General features: G+C 39.2%; 2 protein-coding genes across 3 annotated transcripts in view; one reads left to right on the forward strand and one right to left on the reverse strand.

The window, feature by feature from the left end:
- Positions 1-1,257: 1,257 nt before the first annotated feature.
- On the forward strand, positions 1,258-21,287 carry rhoq (ras homolog family member Q). Of its 2 annotated transcripts, none has more exons than XM_070889363.1 (5): positions 1,258-1,884; positions 2,166-2,224; positions 8,008-8,172; positions 18,118-18,213; positions 19,979-21,287. In XM_070889363.1, exons 1-5 carry the CDS (start codon positions 1,740-1,742, stop codon positions 20,132-20,134), a joined length of 621 nt encoding a protein of 206 aa, XP_070745464.1. In that variant the 5' UTR covers positions 1,258-1,739; the 3' UTR covers positions 20,135-21,287. The 2 variants fall into 2 exon arrangements, with proteins under 2 accessions (XP_070745464.1, XP_070745465.1); XM_070889364.1 differs by having other exon boundaries at positions 18,118-18,243; positions 19,979-20,051.
- Positions 19,895-22,138, reverse strand: part of pigf (phosphatidylinositol glycan anchor biosynthesis, class F) — a 64,831-nt gene continuing 62,587 nt past the window's right edge. The window contains exon 5 of the mRNA XM_070889362.1: positions 19,895-20,723. Within this exon, the coding sequence (XP_070745463.1) occupies positions 20,610-20,723 (114 nt within the window). The 3' untranslated portion in view covers positions 19,895-20,609. The remainder of the gene's footprint in view (positions 20,724-22,138) is intronic.

The following is a 22,138-nucleotide window of genomic DNA, read 5'->3' on the forward strand; positions in this document are numbered from 1 at the left end:
CAGTTAGATCGAATAGCCTGTTTCTGTGCTGTAAATTCCATGTAATTCTATGTAAGTTGGGAAGTCAGTGAGGAAAACATTGGAGAATCCCAGCTGTAATGTGATAAGAGTGGGAAAGGTAGGGACAGAAACGAGCAATGTTGCAGATGTGAAAATAAGCAGTTTTAAGTAAAGATCAGATTTGGGAAAGGAAACTGAGTTGGTAGTCAAACAATGTGCAAGACTCTACACCTCTGATTTTAACCTGAAAGACAGCTGGATTTGAGGTGAAGGTTCACAGTTATTTGTTTGAGTGGAAGACAATTGTTTTGGTTTTGCTAACATTAAGCTGGAGCAAGTTTTATTCTAGAACATAACATAGTTAAACAAGGCGGTACACATTCAAAGTGCTGAATGGAAATTTTAGAGCCAGGAAGTTCCTTACACAAATAGTGGTCAACAAATGGATAGACTTCTGCATAGGGTTCTGGAGGCAAAAACTCTGAAATTATTTAACAAATATAGCTAGATGTGATCGTTAGATTACTGGACTATCTCCTGATGGCCTAGGAGAGGCTGAATAGCTTCCTGATCCTTGATCTTGTAAAATCAGTTAGGAGGCAGTGAGTACTAAAATCAGACTTTGTGGTTCCAACCTGAAAAAATGATCACGAAGCAGAGGCCTACAAAGAGATGGGAAAATTGGAAGGAGAGTCATTCCCCAGACTGCTCCCACGCCTTCATGCCTTCCAATTTTGGGGTGATATTAGAATCATAGGATGGCAAAGAGGTTTCCCATTTGAATGACGAATAATGTAAGACTGTACTACACAAACAAGGATACTGGAAAACAGCTTAAATAAAGGTGGTATCTCCCACTGAAAAATAATCTATTACTGCTGCGACGTTACGTTCACAGTATTATGATCGGTGAGCAACAATAGAATAGGCAATTATATTATGCTACAATAAATTTTATCTCTCAACGAGTATTTTTGTTTTAGCAGGGGATCTTGCAAAATTGTATTCTGGCTTTTTTTCCACAGAGTGCCTGTGACTCCGTTTTAAATCTCAGCGCTGCTCTGAATAGATGAGGTCACTTTATTGTCACATGATATCTGCGGCGGTGGTACAATGACTCTCTGGATTTGTGCTATGGGAAGCACTCGCCCTGGTGCTATCCTCACTGGCGAAGCGGCGGTCGGCCGGCACCAGTGAGTGGTGGAGCGGACTGTCAATCGACCGGCGTCCCCCCCCCCCCCCCCCCCCCAACCAACACCACCTCCTTGTCCAGGCTAAGTTCGGCTGCTTGTACAATGCAGCCCGAGTGTAGGCATTGGACGGCGAGAGAGGGAAGCAGAGAGGGGGAGAGAGAGAGAGAGAGAGGAAAGAGGGACAAATAAATAAAAAGTACTGGAGCATGGAGTTTTAAATATTGACATTCAGATCGTTGTTACTGCTGCTGCTGGTGGAAGGAAATCCAGATGTGTCAAACTCTCCTGCTTTAGAGTGCGGGCAGCAAAGCTCCCTATTTGTGCATGTTGTCAAGATTGCTCGTCCTCTTGACACAGTCGGATTAAAGCGAGAGGAAAGGGGAAAGTCGATGCCAATTTTCTCTTTTTTAAAAAATAAGATCTCTTTTGTTACTGGGCTAATGCAGTTGTTTGAGAACCGCAGGACGGGGTTGAACATGTGGAAAATGGCACCATTGGCATGTCCCGGTGGAAAGGTGATCCTGAAGCAATGAAGCTGCCCGCACCATGGCCAATGGAACGGGTGCGAGGAGTATGTTAAAGTGCGTGGTGATCGGAGACGGAGCGGTGGGCAAAACTTGTTTGCTGATGAGCTACGCCAACGACGCTTTTCCAGAGGAATATGTGCCGACTGTGTTCGACCATTATGCGGGTATTTTTTTAATATTAGAAATAAGTATATTGTCTGATTTTTTTTGTTTGTTTGGAGAAGTTTTAATTTAATTTTCAAATTCATAACGCTGAACGCGAACTTTTGGGAAAGTTTCAGTAAAGTTTCACTGTCTGGATCTAGTCTTTTTCAACCAGACGTCTGCCTTTCTGATGCATGTTCCATCCGCTATTAATTAAAAACATTTGCTACATTATTCTGTAAGTTACTGTAGTATTTCCATGTAACTAATAAAATGTACATTCTTTTTCCTGTTTGGACAGTCACTGTCACAGTGGGAGGTAAACAATATCTCCTTGGACTTTATGATACTGCAGGACAGGTGAGCTGAGTTTTAATTTTTTTTACAACTTTCAAGAAAAGGGAACTTGTTTGAATTTTTGATGTGCATGCTGTGGGGTGTATGTATTTTAGTCTCATGATTGAACTTGACACATGATTTGTTTCCTTAGTCTGAGTGAAAATGTCTCTTTATTTTCTTTGGATGAATTCCCCGGGGAGGGGGTTTATGTAAGTTGTAATCATGTCGATGATATAAACAGTCATTGGCCCAAAAACTGCTGGAACAATAACAGCAGGTTTATGGCACTCGCTGTTACTAGTGCGTAACCCCCCACCCCCCCCAGCAATTTGTGGTGAGCAAAAGAAGTGTGTTGCAAATCACCGTTAGCCATGCAAAAACCAGAGCTTGCCGTTAACCTTCCCATGAATTTCAAGAAATTGATGGATTTGTGTCATAAATACGAATTAAATTCACCGCAGAAAGTTATGGCTGGTATTTCACGACATAAGGACACTTTAATGACGAGATTTCTGTTCCTACAATGCCACTCCATCGCTGAGGCCCAGAAAGGGAACAATTGAAACTGGAGTCTCACTCCTGCAGGTTGTAAATTGTCCCTGGGGTTTTACATTTTTTTTATTTTCCTTTGCCTCTTTTTCTCACTCCTAATCCAATCTTTTTCATTATTTCTCTTTCTGTATCTAATTTGACTTTAATTCCCCCTATTTCCTTCTTTGTGCTTCACTCTGTTCCTTTCTCTATCCTTAAATGTTATTGGTTAAGGAGATAAACTATTGGTCACATCGTTCACTGAGGCACCGGGTATCTAGTTATTAGCTTGCATTTCCAGTAATTTGCAGCAAATTTATTTGAGCTGAAGGGTGAGGGAAAAACACCAAATAAATTGGCACGCCCTGCTCCAGAAAATTCTGACCCATTATATTTAAGATATTTTATGCAGTTCAACTTTTGACAATCAGGGTAGCTATTTTTTCAAATGGTTTATTATGTGGTGGTTTGGCACAAATGGGCCAAGAAGGTTGGATATGTGTGGATAATGGTCATACCAGTACGTCCTAAGTTGGAAGGAAATTGGGATTTGATAAATACACTTTGGTAGGTTTGTGTGTGTCTTTACGTGTTAATACAAACAAACAAACTAACAAACAAACTTCGATTTATTTTACTTTTTGTGAGCCATACTGTGTTATGAATATGCATTGTTAACATTTTCCCTCTATTGAAGTTATATTAATTAATGTTTTGGGTAGAAAAGTATAGTTTATGTGGGAAAATTTAAACTGTTAACTTTGAAAGCTGCAAAATTAAAAATGAGTAGAGCTGTGCTGACAGATTGCTGGTGATGTAAAAATGCAATCAAATCATTTGAATATGTGGACACTTTTACAAACAACATTTTTTTATCAAGTGTAATATTTTCCTTGATATTGTGTTAACTTTGGGCTGAATGACATGTACATTTTGGCTGTACTTTTCATTTAGTGTTCGCTGGATATTTTTTCCCAATCCTAAGTTTTGTGTCTACAGATCATTCAGTCATTTTTTTGCATTAAATGTTTAAATAACTAATAACTAATCTAAATAACATAAAATGGGAATTTTGTACTTTAAAAATGTATTCAAATAATTCAAATTAAGCCACTTTGAATTGAAAAGAGTAGACTGTAGTGCTACACTCTGCAACGACTTAACCTTGTAGGAGGCTTGCAAAATCGCAAATATCTGGTCATCGACCATTGTAACATTCCAAACAAATAGACATGGAATCAAATGTCTCAAAGAGGGAGATGCTAAGTTAGGTTGTTAAACTGTTCAAGAAACTCGTTATCTTTATTATTGTAGTTAAACTTTTGATTACAGTCAATTTCAATGGGCACAACTCTCGATAATTCTGACAAACACAAGGCTTTTTCAAATTAAAACACAGCATTTTACTTAGCTGAAAAGGCTAACTGTCTATTTTGCATCATTGTAGGCACTTTCTATTATGCTTAGTTAAGTACGTCCTTGAGTGACCAGAAGTACCTGATTAATGTTATAAAGAAACATTTTTTAAAAATGTTACAAATGAAATTTGAGGGTAGAATACTTAAATTTGCGAGCTTGAGATCTTGGTTATGCTACACTAGACTCATCATGTTTTGGTCTTCATTTGTGACGTATGGATTTATGTTGGTTGTAATGGTAACTATGGTCTGTGTACATACTCAGAAACTAAAGGCTGTGTATGAGAGTCCCGTTTGTTACTTTCTTATCTCTCGCCATCGGTACTGGAGCAAGACTGGGTCCACTGATAATGTAATTGCTTTGCTTGCATGCTGAAATTTAAATTGTTTGGGAACGATCTGCTTTTAAAAAGTAATATATTTAAAGAGGCAGTAAAAGGAAAACCAGAGCAATCTAATAAAATTGGAGTCTGATCAGCCAACTCAAATTATGATCGTGATAACCAAGATGACAGCTGAAAATGAGTTTATAACTAAAAATAAGCATCTTTAATAAGGGTATCCAGTCCTTCACCTGTGAGTCACCTGATTTTAAAATCACTGAAAATTACTTAAAAAAAAAACTATCCTGAACCATTTAATAGTTTCATTAGTGTACACTTAGTCAGTTTCTTAGTAAATTAAATATTTTTGTTTTGAAAAAACTTTTAAAACGCGCCTGTACGCCTAAGAAATTGAGCGCAATTGGAAGTGCCTTCCCTAACCAGCGAAATTGGCAGAATCTCACGATTTTGACCTGGGGGTGTATGGCTGATTTTGTGGGTGGAGCCTGATCCGGGCGAATTGAATCTTGAATATGCATAAAAGATTGCGGAAAACATGAACACAAGTGGCTTTGGGCATAACTCACTTACATTTAAAATTACCCGAACTCTTGCGCTGGTTTGGCTGATTCTGTCCGGATTGCGCTGATATTACTCGTGTAAACAAGTGGAAACTGTACCCCTAATGTTTAAAAATTGTTTTAAATTGCAGCAGAGAAAATTGGAAGTATTGCAGCAAGCATTCATTGCAAGGGAACATTTCCTGCTGAAACTGGATTCTGATCCATTAACATCTGCAGAAAGCATGGTCTCAGCTAGTATGGGTCTGGTTAATAAAGTTATAGAAAGGAGTCATAGTGCTTTATTTTTTATTTTTAAATATTAGTATCCATACCTTAGAGTTACTACCTGAAAAAATGAAACTCTTGGGAACTTTGCTGTGTTTTGTCTCAAAGAAGCTACATTTGAAGTACTATCGAGAGTAGAATATTTGTATACCTACTAACTTCAAAAATAAGATAAGTGAATTAGCTTGAAAATCCTATTTCTCTTGGGTTTGAGGACAAAAAAAAACCCCTTCCCATTCAACATTTGCGTTTTTTGTAAAATACTTTTTAAACCCTGCTTCACTTAAGTTTTTCTTTCCCTCGCCATCTATGAATTGATATTTTGATATTTGTAGGAATGCAACCACATGCTCCCCATCTATTTTTGTGTCAGGCAGATGGTTTTGATTGACTCACCCTGCCGTGATTAAGAGTACGAGCATGAAAGCAACAGATGGTCAATTACTTTACAATTGGTAACCTAACAATTTAAAATTTATATTTTCTGATAGTTTTTTTCCTAAAGCTAAAAAGATTATTAAACTGGTAATTTCTATATTAGACTATGTTTATATATGTTTAACATTTGTGCTTTATGTTTCAGAGCAGCCTTATCCTATACATATAAGGTTTTATTTTTCACATCTTTCCCAAGTTAAGCCTCTGAGAGACGTTTTAAATGTCTTTCTTTGAATTGTACAGCTTGTGCTTAGCAAGCTTTTAATCTTGAGCTGAGCCTTCAAACGAATTAAATAAAATCTTTTTCCTACTTTCACATGAAACTTTAATAGCAATTCCGTGCAAATACAGAACCCTCGCTGCAGTTCTGGATGTTTTGAATTATGTGATGTCTAAATTACATATTTAAATATGCTTTAGTACATTCCAATGGTTTCAACTGCTTGTCAAAACTGTTAAAGTTATGAGTTGAGATTCACTTTGCTGAGCAGCTTCTGCTGATGGATACCATAGTGTATAGTGTAAATGAATTGAACAGATGCCCTTTAAGGAAAATTCATATTTGATGTGTCCTTCTTCCTCTCCTCCCTTTTCCTTTCCCCCTTCAACACTAGTCAGATGCAAAAACAGAAAATGTCATATCACATCCATGGTTATTCCTTGACATAAACTCTTCCCTCTACTCAATCATTTCTCCAGTCCAAATAATTGATGTTAAGTCTTTATTGGCTAGGACCAAGCTTGATTAATTGGTAATTTTAACAAAATCAGGTTTTAGTTTTCAGTGGAAGAACTTGAATATTCAAAAAATAAAAATAGAAAAATATACAATTGAATTACTGCAGTTTTATATCTGAAGTCTGATAAAAATAAATGGACTGTGTACAAAGTTTTAAAAAAAGAACATAATGAATTATATTTACAGTTAAACAAAATTGAAAGTATTTTAAGGTATTTATTATATTTGTAATATCACTTAATTTTATATCCAAAATGTTTTGTTTGGGCAGGGTAAGAATAAACCTTTAAGGATATACTTTAGGGCTGGAGAATAGCATTTCTATGGCCTTTGGTTTTGTCTAGCTAAATCCATTCAAAAACTAATTGCATAATATTTTCATTATCATCAGTGATTTATGTTGTGCAGCACAACATCAGTTTGTTGTTTCTTGTTATAATCCAGTAACCAATTTGTGAAAAGTGGTTGTGACTTTAAATTGTAGCAGTCTCAATACCTTTAAAAAGGGTCTGTTTTCATAGGTAAAATAATGCTAAAAATGTTCCTTTTTAGGTTTTGCTCTCATCACATACAAGTCTCCAACCTTTTTTACACTCCAAATAGTTCTATTTTTGGCTCCAGGACTATTAAACTAGAAAAAGATGGTTGTGCTGGCTGCCCCAAATGGTATAAGTTGTGCCTCTTGAACTGTCTTTCTGTTTCTGTTCTTGTTTTTCTTTTCGACTTGAAGATATGCATCTCATTTCAGCTGAGCAGATTGGATTCTAATAGTGTCACTGCATGGAATTATTTTGATAGGAGTCTTGCCTTTGGCTTTTTGTTCCAGTGGTGGAAAGCTCAACATAAAGGCCCAGTTAACAACTGGTATACAGAGAATGTTATTGTGCCACTCTCTGTCTAACCACTGAGTCACAATCCTAGTGGCATGAAATAGCTCACTGGACAGTACGACTAAAACTTTGTTTAGTCAATATATGTAGTCGTCGTTACCTGCTCACTTGTCTGAGAAACAGCTAACATACCATAAGGCCAAAAGGTTAGCTTTTCAGATCAGAAGTAAATCTATACTACAGTAATTTCCATTATTTCATTTATTTAATTATACTTTACTCACTTGTTTCACACCGGTATATGTCTGTGTGTTTCTGCATTTCTCATTGTGGAAAATGGATCTGACTGAAAGATATGATTAGAAGAATGAATGCAATATGTTAGTAACTTTTTAATTTTTCCTGTAAAATGTCCCACTTCCCTTATTTTGAGGCAAAAATATTTAACTTTAATGAAAGCAGGAAGTGTTAGAAGCACATAGCAGGTCAGTCAGTATCGTAAAGAGAAAGAAAGGGTATTAAGTATTGACCTTTCTGAGGAAGGAGCAGTACCTGAAATATTTTCTTTTAAAGATATAGATGGAGATACTCCGTATTTCCAGCATTTCCTGTTTTTATTTCAGATTTCCAGCATTTGCAGTTTTTTCTTAACATTTACAATTACTTTGCTTTCTTAGGAAGATTATGACCGTTTGAGACCTTTGTCTTATCCTATGACTGATGTCTTTCTGATCTGCTTCTCGGTCGTGAATCCAGCCTCATTTCAGAACGTAAGGGAAGAGTGGGTGCCTGAACTTAAAGAATATGCACCAAACGTTCCATTCCTATTAGTTGGAACACAGGTACATCAGTTTTGCAATTTAAGTAACTTGTCCAGCCAAAATTTGTCCAGTGTGTCTATAGTAAGTAATAGCAAGCTTTGTTATGCACAGATTAATGATTATTTCCTGTCTTTACAACTTAGACCCTGGGTTCCCTTCCTCTCAGTTTGTTAGTTAAATGTTGTAATGCCTTTTCTTAACAGCTCTTGACTTCCCAACCAGATGTTTTTGGTTTGCCGACTGGGGTAACCTTGAATTCACTTGGCACAAAGGGGATAAGGTTTGTTAGATGTAGTGGGCAGGGCAGTTACTTTAGTCTGTGTTTCCCACATTACTTACCTTGCTGAGTTGCCCTGCTACAAGTATGTATTAGTTAAACATGAAGCAGCATTTGTGACAGTTGGCCTACAGCCTGGACTGTTCAACTTTGTTAGATCAAAGAGATTTGGGGGAGGGAATGGACGATTAGAAACGGGTGAAGCTCAGCTTGCATTCTTACAGTGGAACTCTTGAGCATTATTACTGAATGTAAAATAAAAAAAGCCTAAATTTGACGGTCTTCATAGCATCTTAATTTTTCAGATAATGAGAATTTGGTGCAGAATTGAGTGCCGCAAAATACTGTTAGTTCACTTAATAAATGCTCCAGTGTATCATTAAATCTTGTGAATCAGACACTTAGTGCTGATTAATGCAGCAAATCTGAAAATTAATGGGTGAACAATAAATCTTCAACAGTGACACAACCTTAGCAGTAGAAATGTTTTTTTTGCTGAATTTAACTTATTTGGTTTTATTCTTGGGTGACTTTAGCATGTCTATTATATGGGCAAAAGGGAACAAAATGCTAAATTACAATAAGGCAAATTTTTGGTTAAAGTATTTCAATCTTTAGCATCAGCTAATGGTATGCTGGTGACAGAAAAAAAGGTTTAAAATTATAGGATATATTGAACTGGTCAATTGACAAAAAAAAAGTTTATTTTGGAAATGTTCTAAGCCTAGTTGAACAAACACATGTGGCAAGATGTATATTGTATACATTGGTAATCAATTTACTGTTTTTTTATTTTATATTTGGGTTACTGTATATCAATGGTGATCTATATTTTAATATTTCATTAGACATCAGGATATTAGACAGCAATTTGATTGTTCAGGAAACCAAGCACAATTTAAAGATTGCTAACACAGCCTACGGAAGAAGCCTTTTAATTAGTGATAGCATCCCTGCCCTGAGTCAGAAGCTGGAGGGTTTGATTGAGCCTTCCTCCAGACAGCACTGGCGAATGGAGACTAGAATATGATCTCTAAATACAAGGGTGACATCCAGCAGGGTACCCGCATCCGAACGGAGTGACCACAGGCTCTTTTTGAGTCAGAAAGCTTGGGTTCGGGCCCCACTCCAGACAGTCCCGGTAAGCAGAGATAGCTCTGAATATTGGGTGTGAATCATGTGACACATGAGTTAGGACCTGCCCTAGGGAAGAACACAACGAACAGATAGAAAATAGCCTATATGGTGTGAAATTGGCTTAGTATATATTTTTTTAAGAACCATTAAATTGTCCAATATTGTCCAAGTTTTCTGACTCAAAAGGTGCGAATACTACCACTGAGCCTGTGGTCACTCCGTTCGGATGCGGGTACCCTGCTGGATGTCACCCCAGTATTTAGAGACCATATGATTGAACCTATCCATTATTTGTGCACAAATGATCTATGGACTGCTTAGAATGTAGTCAGTAGTCACCTATCAAGAGGTGTGTTGGTGCTTTAACAAGTTGTGCCTTGATGGAGTGGAAGGATACACTTGCAGTATGTTGAGTTTGTACAGTATTAGCTACATGTCTGTCCACAGTGAGGGGAAATTGTAGTACAAATGGCCCTAAGCGACTAATGCACATCTCCTATTGGCTATCTAGAGTAGTAATAGCAGAGGGCTGGGAAGAGGTTACCTACATGTTCCCTTAGTGTCTGCGGGGGCGGGGGAGGGTGGGTGATTGTGAAGGTTAAATATTCAAGCTTTAAAGCTACTGGGCACTTTGATATAAATCTTTAAACTGCGAAACATATTTCCCTCTCGAAATGGAATGGACCATAACTTTAACTGAAAGGATCTACGGAACAAGATTACAATTACTTGACATTTTAACTCATTTAATGGTGAAGCCTGTGTTTAATCTAACCTTCAGTGAGATTTCATTTTCTACTTTGTTCTATGCAACATTTGGAAGAATGAAGCGTGCATCAATTCCAGTTTTATTTACTGTCACACTACATTTGCTTTGTTCAAGGGTCTGCTCCATTGGGAACATGACATAAAACAAATTGAGTAAAATAACTCCCATATCCAAAAAAATGCAACATTAGTGCATCACTCAGTGGAAGCTGAAAACTGTTTTTAAAACTATGAATTTTGTGCAAAAGATTCCATAAAAGAAACCTCTTCTGAAGTCTGTAAACTGCATTTCTGTGTTTTTAAAAAATTCAGTCAGTCATGGAATATGGGCATTAATGGCAAGGCCAACAGTTATTACCCATTCCTAATTGTCCTTGAGAAGGTGGTGGTGATCCACCTTCTTGAACCTCTACAGTCCGTATGGTGAAGGTACTCCCAACAGTGCTGTTAGGTAGAGAGTTCCAGGATTTTGATCCAGTGACAATGAAGGAACAGTAATATATTTGCAGGTTAGGACGATCAGTGACTTGGAGGGGAACTTGGAGGAGGTGTTCCCATGCACCTGCTGCCCTTGACCTTCTAGGTGATGGAGGTCGCGGGTTTGGGAGATGCTGTCGAAGAAGCCTTGGCTAGTTGCTGCAGTGCATCTTGTAGATAGATGGTACATACTGCTGCCACGTTGCGCTAGTGGTGGAGGGAGTGAATGGATTTCAATTCACCCATTTTACAGGCATAAAACAGGTATACCGAGGGCCAATTTCAGGCAGTGATGTCGTATGTCCCAAGAAGGCCTGTAATTTGTCCAACCCGATATTGGGTTGAGCCATTTTTCAGAAATCTGAGGGTTCCACCTAAAACAACTGTTAGGACTCTCATTAGTATATGCAAGACGCTGAACATCTGCTTTAGGACCCTCATAAAAATTGGGCTGCCTTGAGCGGAATAGGCAATGGGCGTGCAAGCAACCACCACCAAAAAGCTATGTTTTTTTAAAACCATTTGATGTGGATCCAGGCGGAGCCGGAGTGCTCCACGTCACTCTCGGGGGGGAAAATCCCACCTTCCCGTCTTCTGCACAAGCTCCGGGACTTAACTTCAGACCGCTGCTGGTGAGGCAATCAGCCCAACATTCACCTTCATAAAATGGGTGAGCTACCTGTGGAGCTGCGACAGACACCAGCAGCTCGCCCAAATAATTTTGGTGAAGCCAAGGCCCAATTTTGGGCTGGTCCCGGACCTGCTAGTTGGGGCACGCGGTATGTGCAAAGCGTCTGTTTCAGACCCGAAAACAGTCCTAAAGGAATTTCCACCCTGCTATGTATCAAGTTTTTGACTTCTACTTAAAAACTATTTTTCCATAATGTTTGTATTCAAAAGGAGTAAATTGAAACTATTTGTAAACACTTGTTCCTGTGTTAGATATAGGCAGACATTGTTCATTCAAATTCTTGTGGCAGCAAAAGCAGTTGCTTTTGGATTGGGATGGGAAGAGAATATATTTAGCTTGTGAGTTGGGCTACTGTAATAATGGATCATTCAGGGTCAGTAAAAAATGCTTTGCCACAAGGTTTACCACAAGGCATGGACCTATAGGGCTGAATGGCCTGTTTCTGTGCTGTAAATACTTGGAATGCGAGCTTTGATTGTATTTCAATTTCTATCTTTACAATCACCATTTCTCTAATTTGAGATCTGCTAAAATAAACAATCTTTGCTGGATGGCAAAGATGGAGAATATTTTTTATTTGGAAGTTATGGCCCCAAGTTTCCACATGATTTGCTCCTGATTTTTTAGGAGCAACTGGTGGAGAACGGAGTATCTTAGAAATCGGAATTCTCCACATTTAAGTTTTCTGCAGTTCCAGTCAGGTAGAACAGTTTCACTTTTGAACAGAATTTTTTTTCAAAAGGGGGCGTGTCCGGCCACTGACGCCTGATTTGAAAGTTTCCACAGTGAAAACGTACTCCAAACTAACTTAGAATGGAGCAAGTGAAGATTTTTGTAGGCTTGAAAAAACCTTGTCTACACATTAAAAAATCAGGCGCAGGTTATAAATTAGGTGTCGGGAACGAGGTGGGGGAGGGAGGGAAGTCATTACATTCTACAATAAATCCTTAGTTATACTTATACAAATATTATACAAATAAATCCAACCTGAATAAAAATTTATAAGCAAAGAAAAGATTAAATAAACCATGTTCCTACCTGTGTGAAAGTGCTTCAGGCAGGCCTTTCAGGCAGCGGTTTGCCGTCGGGACCGACTGACGGCAGGGGGAGGGAGGGAGCAAGCTGCAAGAAGTCTCAGTGCTTGAGGCAGCCATTTGCCATTGGGCCCGACCGACGGCAGGGGGGGGGAGGGAGGGAGAAAGCTGCAACAAGCCTCAGTGCTGATCATGGAAGGGCAATGTGGTTTTATTAAAAAAATGTTAAAAATTGAACAGCTACAAAGAATTTGAATAGTCTCAAACAAGTGCATGTGTCCCGTTTATCACAGTCTATCTTTAATTACAGAATGCACTCCCTCACCCTCACACACAGAAATATCAAGAAAATTAAAATGCAAGCTTTTGCAAAGGTTCAATAAACAAATTTTCACTTTTTCTGCAGCACTTTTTAAAATGGCCGAGTGCCAATGTTTACTTCAGACTGCGCGTGCGCGAACGCTCCAACGCGCAGGGTTGCCGGCACGAAAAAAACTCATTTAAATTGTACCCGCCCACTCCTTACAAAATCGGTGCGAGTGGTAGGCTCCGCCCCCCGTGCGCCACGCCAAGCAGACATCGAGCTGCAAAGCGCTCGAGAATAGCACGTTTTTTTTCAGGCGCCGTTTTCGGCGCGAAAAACGGGCGCCCAGCTCGGAGGGGCACCTGTTTTGCCGCGTGTGGAAACTTGGGGCCTATATTTCTACTGGCAGTACTTAAGGAATATTGACAAGTATTTGCAGGAATGTGAAGAGCTATGTGTTGCATCAGTTTCACAGAATACCAGATTCAATCACAAGTTTAGAAACACATGCCTATTTATCACGACGACGGGAATCTTTTTCTGTTATAAATGGTGCTAGTGAGTATATTCATATCAAAATATTGTCTCTAATTTGCACAAATCCAAAATATAAACATTAACACATTTTAGTAATCAAGGCCTGTGAGAGTATCATCAACACAATTGTTGTGTTTGGGTAATTTCTGTGATAAATTACTAATGACGAATAAAAATGAATCTACCACATATAGAAGGGCCGAGGATATTATTTTTTTTTGGTGGGAAGGCATACCTGCCTCATTTGTTGTTGTAAGTTTTATCATTCCAACTCTCTTATCTCCGCTTCTTCATCATCTGACTCATTTACTTTTGAGATTTTCCCCCTTTGCTTTGGGAATGAGGTCCAAGAAAATAATAAGAGTATAATACCTCTGGGAGCTGTGCTTAGCCAATTGGATCTCTGCATTTAAATTAACTATCTACTGTTAGTTTGTGCACATTCAACCGTACTGTGCTCCCAAGCACAAAATGATGATAGTACAATTTTTTATAATGCTTGTTTTCATCACTATCCAACAGAATATTGCCCTTTGGAAATGAATATTTTATGCCAGTTTGCCCATCTGATCAAGAAACATGTTTGAACATGCTGTAGAGAAATGCATTTTGCTACATTTATGTACTGTGCAACTGTATTGCAATATATGGGATTACAGCATATTTCAACAAATGCACTGCCCAGTTTCATTAGTTTTTTGGCATTCTAACATCAAGGGTGATAGTTGTGTCTAAGAACTGAATATTTTGATTTGAGAGAATAAAATGACAAAAAGTAAAATGACTTATGTTTAAAATTCTGACGGGTTAAGACAGTTTAGATGCAGGAAGAATGTTCCCAATGTTGGGGCAGTCCAGAACCAGGGGTCACAGTCTAAGGATAAGGGGTAAGCCATTTAGGACCGAGATGAGGAGAAACTTCTTCACCCAGAGAGTGGTGAACCTGTGGAATTCTCTACCACAGAAAGTTGTTGAGGCCAATTCACTAAATATATTCAAAAAGGAGTTAGATGTAGTCCTTACTACTAGGGGGATCAAGGGGTATGGCGAGAAAGCAGGAATGGGGTACTGAGGTTGCATGTTCAGCCATGAACTCATTGAATGGCGGTGCAGGCTCGAAGGGCCGAATGGCCTACTCCTGCACCCATTTTCTATGTTTCACCACCCTGTATACCAATAAGTACAATACTGCAAAATAAAAATTCCTTTTTCTATGTTCTTTTATTCCAACTCTGGTCACAATAATGGGATGGGGGCAAGTCTGCACCTGAGTAGGCGGAACCAATGTCCTAGGGGGAGGTGTTTGCTAGTGTTGTTGGGGAGAGGTTAAACTAATATGGCAGGGGGTTGGGAACCTATGCAGGGAGACAGAGGGAAATAGAATGGGGGCAGAAGCAAAAGATAGAAAGAAGAAAAGTAAAAGTGGAGGGCAGAGAAACCCAAGGCAAAAAGCAAAAATGGCCACATTACAGCAAAATTCTAAAGGGGCTGTGTTAAAAAGACAAGCCTGAAGGCTTTGTGCCTCAATGCGAGGAGTATTCGGAATAAGGTGGACGAATTAACTGCGCAGATAGCAGTTAACGGATATTATGTTATTGGCATCACAGAGACATAGCTCCAGGGTGACGAAGGCTGGGAACTCAACATCCAGGGGTATTCAACATTTAGGAAGGATAGACAGAAAGGAAAAGGAGGTGGGGTGGCATTGCTGGTTCAAGAGGAAATTAATGCAATAGTAAGGAAGGCCATTAGCTTGGATGATGTGGAATCGGTATGGGTGGAGCTATGGAATACCAAAGGGCAGAAAATATCAGTGGGAGTTGTGTACAGACCACTAAACAGTAGTAGTGAGGTTGGGGACAGCATCAAACAAGAAATTAGGGATGCGTGCAATAAAGGTACAGCAGTTATCATGGGTGACTTTAATCTACATATTGATTGAGCTAACCAAACTGGTAGCAATGCGGTGGAGGATTTTCTGGAGTGTATTAGGGATGGTTTTCTAGACCAATATGTTGAGGAACCAACTAGAGGACTGGCCATCCTAGACTGGGTGATGTGTAATGAGAAAGGACTAATTAGCAATCTTGTTGTCCGAGGCCCCTTGAGGAAGAGTGACCATAATATGGTACAATTCTTTATTAAAATTGAGAGTGACACAGTTAATTCAGAAACTAGGGTCCTGAACTTAAGGAACGGTAACTTCGATGGTATGAGACGTGAATTGGCTAGAATAGACTAGTGAGTGATACTTAAAGGGTTGACAGTGGATAGGCAATGGCAAACATTTAAAGATCACATGGATGAACTTCAACAATTGTACATCCCTGTCTGGAATAAAAATAAAATGAGGAAGGTGGCTCAACCGTGGCTAACAAGGGAAATTAAGGATAGTGTTAAATCCAAGGAAGAGACATACATATACATTGGCCAGAAAAAGCAGCAAACCTGAGGACTGGAAGAATTTTATAATACAGCAGAGGAGGACAAAGGGTTTAATTAAGAGGGAGACAATAGAATATGCGAGGAAGCTTGCTGGGAACATAAAAACTGACTGCAACAGCTTCTATAGATAGATATGTGAAGAGAAAAAGATTAGTGAAGACAAACGTAGGTCCCTTGCAGTCAGATTCAGGTGAATTTATAATGGGGAACAAAGAAATGGCGGATCAGTTAAACAAATACTTTGGTTCTGTCTTCACGAAGGAAGACACAAATAACTTCTGGATATACTAGGGAACCGAGGGTCTAGTGAGAAGGAGGAACTGAAGGAAATCTTTATTAGGCAGGAAATTGTGTTAGGGAAATTGATGGGATTGAAGGCCGATAAATCCCCGGGGCCTGATGGTCTGCATCCCAGAGTACTTAAGGAAGTAGCCCGAGAAATAGTGAATGCATTGGTGATCATTTTCCAACAGTCTATTGGCTCTGAATCGGTTCCTATGGACTGGAGGGTAGCTAACGTAACACCACTTTTTAAAGAAGGGAAGGAGAGAGAAAATGGGTAGTTATAGACCGGTTGGCCTGACATCAGTAGTGGGGAAAATGTTGGAATCAGTTATTAAAGATGAAATAGCAGCACATTTGGAAAGCAGTGATGGGATAGGTCCAAGTCAGCATGGATTTATGAAAGGGAAATCCTGCTTGACAAATTTTCTAGAATTTTTTGAGGATGTAACTGGTAGCGTGGACAAGGGAGAACAAGTGGATGTGGTGTATTTGGACTGTCAAAAGGCTTTTGACAAGGTCCCACACAAGAGATCGGTGTGCAAAATTAAAGCACATGGTATTGGGGGTAATGTACTGACGTGGATAGAGAACTGGTTGGCAGACAGGAAGCAGAGAGTTGGGATAAACTGGTCCTTTTCAGAATGGCAGGCAGTGACTAGTGTGGTGCCGCAGGGCTCAGTGCTGGGACCCCAACTATTTACAATATACATTAATGATTTGGATGAGGGAATTGAGTGTAATATCTCCAAGTTTGCAGATGACACTAAGCTGGGTGGCGGTGTGAGCTGTGAGGACGCTCAGAGGCTGCAGGGTGACTTAGGTGAGTGGGCAAACGAGTGGCAGATGCAGTATAATGTGGATAAATGTGAGGTTATCCACTTTGGTAGCAAAAACACGAAGACAGAATATTATCTGAATGGTGGCAGATTAGGAAAAGGGGAGGTGCAACAGGACCTGGGTGTCATGGTACATCAGTCATTGAAAGTTGGCATGTAGGTACAGCAGGCGGTGAAGCAGGCAAATGGTATGTTGGCCTTCATAGCTAGGGGATTTGAGTATAGGAGCAGGGAGGTATATTACTGCAGTTGTACAGGGCCTTAGTGAAGCCTCACCTAGAATATTGTGTTCAGTTTTGGTCTCCTAATCTGAGGAAGGACGTTCTTGCTATTGAGGGAGTGCAGCGAAGGTTCACCAGACTGATTCCCAGGATGGCAGGACTGACATATGAGGAGAGACTGGATCAACTGGGCCTTTATACACTGGAATTTAGAAGGATAAGCGGGGAGCTCATAGAAACATATAAAATTTTGACGGGACTGGACAGGTTAGATGCAGGAAGTATGTTCCCGATGCTGGGGAAGTCCAGAACCAGGGGACACAGTCTAAGGATAAGGGGGAGGCCATTTAGGACTGAGATGAGAAGAAACTTCTTCACTCAGAGAGTTGTTAACCTGTGGAATTCCCTACCGCAGAAAGTTGTTGATGCCAGTTCATTGGATATATTCAAGAGGGAGTTAGGATATGGTCCTTACGGCTAAAGGGATCAAGTGGTATGGAGAGAAAGCAGGAAAGGGGTACTGAGGTGAATGATCAGCCATGATCTATTGAATGGTGGTGCAGGCTCAAAGGGCCGAATGGCCTACTCCTGCACCTAATTTCTATGTTTCTATGAAAGGTAGGCACTCTGAGCTCCAGTAATTCACATCTTGATAAGCCAACAGCTTGCCCCTTCTAATTGGGTTAGTACCAATGAGAATCAGTGCAAAATGAGAATCAGTGCAAAACTTGTTAAGATGTGGGCTCCGACGACTTGATTTGAATTCAGTCAGTGCTAGATTCACATCCAGGTACCACAAATGGAGGACTGCATTAGAACCCATTGCACCAACCCATTTCAAAGGGAGGTTCAGAATATTTTTCTTCAGTTTGACATATCGGGAGGATATCTGCAAAAAAATAACCATCTTTTAAATTTGTCTGAAACTCACATTCTGTCTGGATTGTTTTTCAGATTGACCTTCGTGATGACCCAAGAACTTTAACAAGACTAAATACCTTGAAGGAAAAGCCTGTGACAACAGAGCAAGGGGAGAAGTTGGCAAAGGGGGTACAGTGTCTCACTTAAGATTCTTATCTGGTATTAAACTGCTTGTTACTTTCTGGACTGGAAAAACTTACCATTGGAGTATATCTAAACTTCCTCAGGTTTTAAAAGATCAAAACTTTACATGATCTAGAGCCCTGGCTTTTCCCTCCATGCAGAGCAGTTTTATTTCTCATGTTAGATGATTCTTTACCATAATTACATCATGAGTTCTTTGCAAGGAATGTCAGAAAATAATAGGATTTAAACAAAACCTCTCATCAAAACCACACTAAGGTTCAAAAGCCTGGCTAATTGCTTAGCAATGGGGGGAGGGGGAGGGGTAGAGAAAAGAGCTCTCCTCATTACTCAGTTGGTCAGTACAGTGCCTTTATACACTACCACGTCTGCACAATAAATCTAAAACTGGTACTTATTAATGTAAACAGGTTATTTAACTCAATGAAATCAGCAGTCAGAGTGCAGATCACTTGGTGGTCGGTGCATGTGTAATTGAAGGAGGAAGTACAATTGCAGCAGAGCCAAATGTACTGAGTTCCTAGGGATATTCAAAGTTTGTCCTTGTCCTTGGATGAGAGAGTCATTTGTATTTTTAATCATTTTGTACTTGTTTGACTCGATAGCTGTAAACATTGGCCCAGAATGCTCCCAGTGACAGCGTATGCACAGCGGACGCTGTCGTAAGCCTTCAGAAAGGTCCTGTTTTCACCAGCGTAAGGGTTATTATAAATCCTAAATTAAAAATTTAACTAAAAAAATGATGCACAAACACTTCAAATTAGTTTATACAAATATTGGCCTGGATTAAAATGTTTAAAATCATTTTTCAAAAAATTACATTTTTTTTTTACTGTATTTGCTGCAATGAAGGGACTTAATTAAATTTAAAAATCAGAACATTTATTTATTACAGTTGTCTAAATTGTTTAATTATTTGGGGATTCCAGTAGGGTTTATTGGGTTCCTGTTTATAAATGGAATTCTCCTTTCTCATTGGCCACCCTGGTCAACGTGATCCCAGGAACGCTTCCGAACTGCCTGCGTCCCTGGGATCCGTGGGACTTTACGCAGGTGTCGGTAGGCCTGGAGGCCCGAGACCCAAACTCTCCGTAGTAAGGAGGTACGTTCGTAGATCTTACGCGGGTCGGAGGCGTACTCACTCCTGAGGTACGCCTTGCCTGCAAATTCAGGGCCAATGATCTTGAATGATTGTGGAATTCCTGACACTTGCTTTTTCTCACCTCCTCCCATTTCCCTACGTTCAGCTTGCTCTCCTTGGCCTTTGTTACCAGCATAGGCTCTGGCTCAGCTGAAGATGGACATCATACCTGGCTGAGTTAGCCTTTTACTGATGTCTTATTGGCTGGTACAATTCACCCCAAGCAACAAGAGGCATGGGGTGATAACCAGGATTAGTTGTACAGCCTGTGGGACATTTGCTGTAAAAGCATAGCCCTGGATCTGGCTTGCACATTTACTACTGGTTTAAGGACAGTAGATTTTGATTGGCTGCTCGCTGTACCCCATTTGGCCAAACCTTATAACCCACAGTTTGAGAACTACTGCTCTCAAGTTCACAACGAATAGCCACTTGGAAAAGCTACTGGAGAACGTCTGTACCATTAAAACATTCTTAAGTTTGTCTTTTTTTACAAAGACCAGAAACAAATGAAATAACTAAGACTTTATATATTTGTGCACAAGTTTTACTTTTTCAAATGTAACAGATTTTGCAAAATGTAACTCAATTCCTTTATCCATCTGACAGATTGGAGCGTATTGCTATGTGGAGTGTTCAGCTTTGACACAAAAAGGACTGAAGACTGTCTTTGATGAAGCCATAATAGCTATTTTAACTCCAAAGAAAAATGTTTTGAAAAAAAGACTTGGATCAAGATGCATAAACTGCTGTATGATCACATGAGAGTGAGGATACAGAAAAGGCTGATCCAGCCCACTGAAGAACCCTCCAGCAACTATAAAATAGTGCTTGTATTACATATAATGAGTGTGCATTGCAGCTAAAGATGAAAGTAATCTAGATTCATCATCAACCGCACAAGTTTTGTACTGTCTGGAAAAAACACAGCAAATTGATGTCATATGGAGGAATTTATTTCCCTGGAAGGTACAATGTTAAGATTCTCAGGGGTCGTTTCACTTGCAAAAGCTACAATTTTTTCCCTCTTTTTTTTTTAAATTAGGAAGCAAGTCATCCAAGGCATGCCACAAAAAAAAACTATTCTGTTCTGGAACACAAGTGTTCAAGAAAAGCAAACATTTTTATTCTACAAAACATAGCCTTGGAGAGATGCCAAATGCCCACATGCGATTCTGCAGAGTTCAGAATGGAGTTGGTTTAACCAAATATATTACAGCATTCTCAGCAACTGCTGAAATCATCTGCATTTGTATGTGAGGTGTTTCTTGTGCCAGTATATCCATAATGGTGCGATGACAAGACTGATCGTGAATCCGAGTGTTGCTCCAAGTGTACAGGAAATTGGCCACACCTGTGAAAAATAACAAATACATAATGTTGGGTTGGACACAAAGAGAATTTAAGCACAGATTTTAAAGCAACCAAAATGAGTATGTTTTTTTTTGCCTAAACTGGCTCTAATTAAAAACTTTAAATCTGTACAGCATAGTACCAGATTTGTTCCATATTATTGTACTTTTGTGCAGATAAGGAAGAGTTAAACAAATTTTTGTAGTTTAATTTTCACCATTGCAGCCATTTATACACGCACAGAACGTTTCTTAAAGATCATGGCAAATTTTCTGTAGGTTTCACCTACTTTGGCAAGTGTTATTTAAAGAATGTTAAACACTAACTTATATACCATACCTGTATTAATCAAGGTTTTTCTTGAATTTAAAATGAATATATAGGAAACATCCTCTTGTATAGAAATGTGAAACACAGCTAAACTTTTAAGAGTTGCAAGCTACATCGAAAATAAAGTTCAACTCCCTCCCCCACCCCTCTCATTTGAGTGTCCATAAGCTGGATGCTGAGGATTCAACTTTGTAATGTTGTTTGATACCAAAATAAATTTTATTATCTCAGTGTATAGTGGTGTAAAGTCATTGATGTTGCAGCCAGACAACTTGTTCATGCCAATGATAGAATGCTCATGGTATTTTGCTGATGTTTTAGGAAGAAAAGTTGCAGAATTGGATAACAGTAGCAAATGGGAGTAAAAACAGGTGTCATAAACATTAGCAAGCCTACGTAAAAACAAGCTAAAGTTTGCCTACTGTTCCAACTGATTGTTCTTGATCTTGAGCATAATTAAAAAAATTAAATCACCGAACAAGATAATGTTTGGTTTCAGGGCTATGCATTTAGGGATGATGCAAGTGCTTATTTTGCAAGACTGATTTTTAGTTCCAGTTGCTGAAATCTGTTTCGGCTCAGTGTTTCAGTAGTTACCCTAATGATACGAGATTCCTGCTCCAACTTTATATTTATTATGGAAGTTCTGACCTTAGCATTTTTTTACTGCAGTTAAGAAAAAGGGATTTAAATGTTTCAGTAATACTGTATGCAATGTTCATCTATAAGTGACCAGCACAGGGAATAAGACTGTTGCACATCCCTATCCAACTGCATGAGCAAAAGTCAAAAATGTACAAATAAATACTTTAAAAAAATTTGGTGTATTAACAGTTTGAAACAAAGGTATGGCTTATTATGTGTTGCAATGATCTGTTAAATTAGAAAAGGGGAGATGAGGAATCAGACTGCAGTTTAGAAGATTCTAACTGAAATTCATGGACAAAAGAATTCCAAAGAACATTCATGGGAGCATGTGCAAAAAAGCTGCAACTCGGAATATAGGGCCCAAATTTCCCCAACCCCTTTTTCCAGTGCATTAACCAGAGATGCACCAACTTTGTGCGCTCAATACGGCGCCAAAAG

The sequence above is a fragment of the Pristiophorus japonicus genome, chromosome 9 (assembly GCF_044704955.1).
Source record: "Pristiophorus japonicus isolate sPriJap1 chromosome 9, sPriJap1.hap1, whole genome shotgun sequence".
In the NCBI taxonomy this organism is placed as follows: domain Eukaryota; kingdom Metazoa; phylum Chordata; class Chondrichthyes; family Pristiophoridae; genus Pristiophorus; species Pristiophorus japonicus.

Excerpts from the sequence above, each read along its gene's own strand:
- rhoq (XM_070889363.1), top strand. The coding sequence starts at position 1,740 with ATGGCCAATGGAACGGGTGCGAGGAGTATGTTAAAGTGCGTGGTGATC. Across the intron at positions 1,885-2,165 it reads TGTGTTCGACCATTATGCGG|TCACTGTCACAGTGGGAGGT; the intron begins GTATTTTTTTAA and ends CTGTTTGGACAG. Across the intron at positions 18,214-19,978 it reads GGGAGAAGTTGGCAAAGGGG|ATTGGAGCGTATTGCTATGT; the intron begins GTACAGTGTCTC and ends TCCATCTGACAG.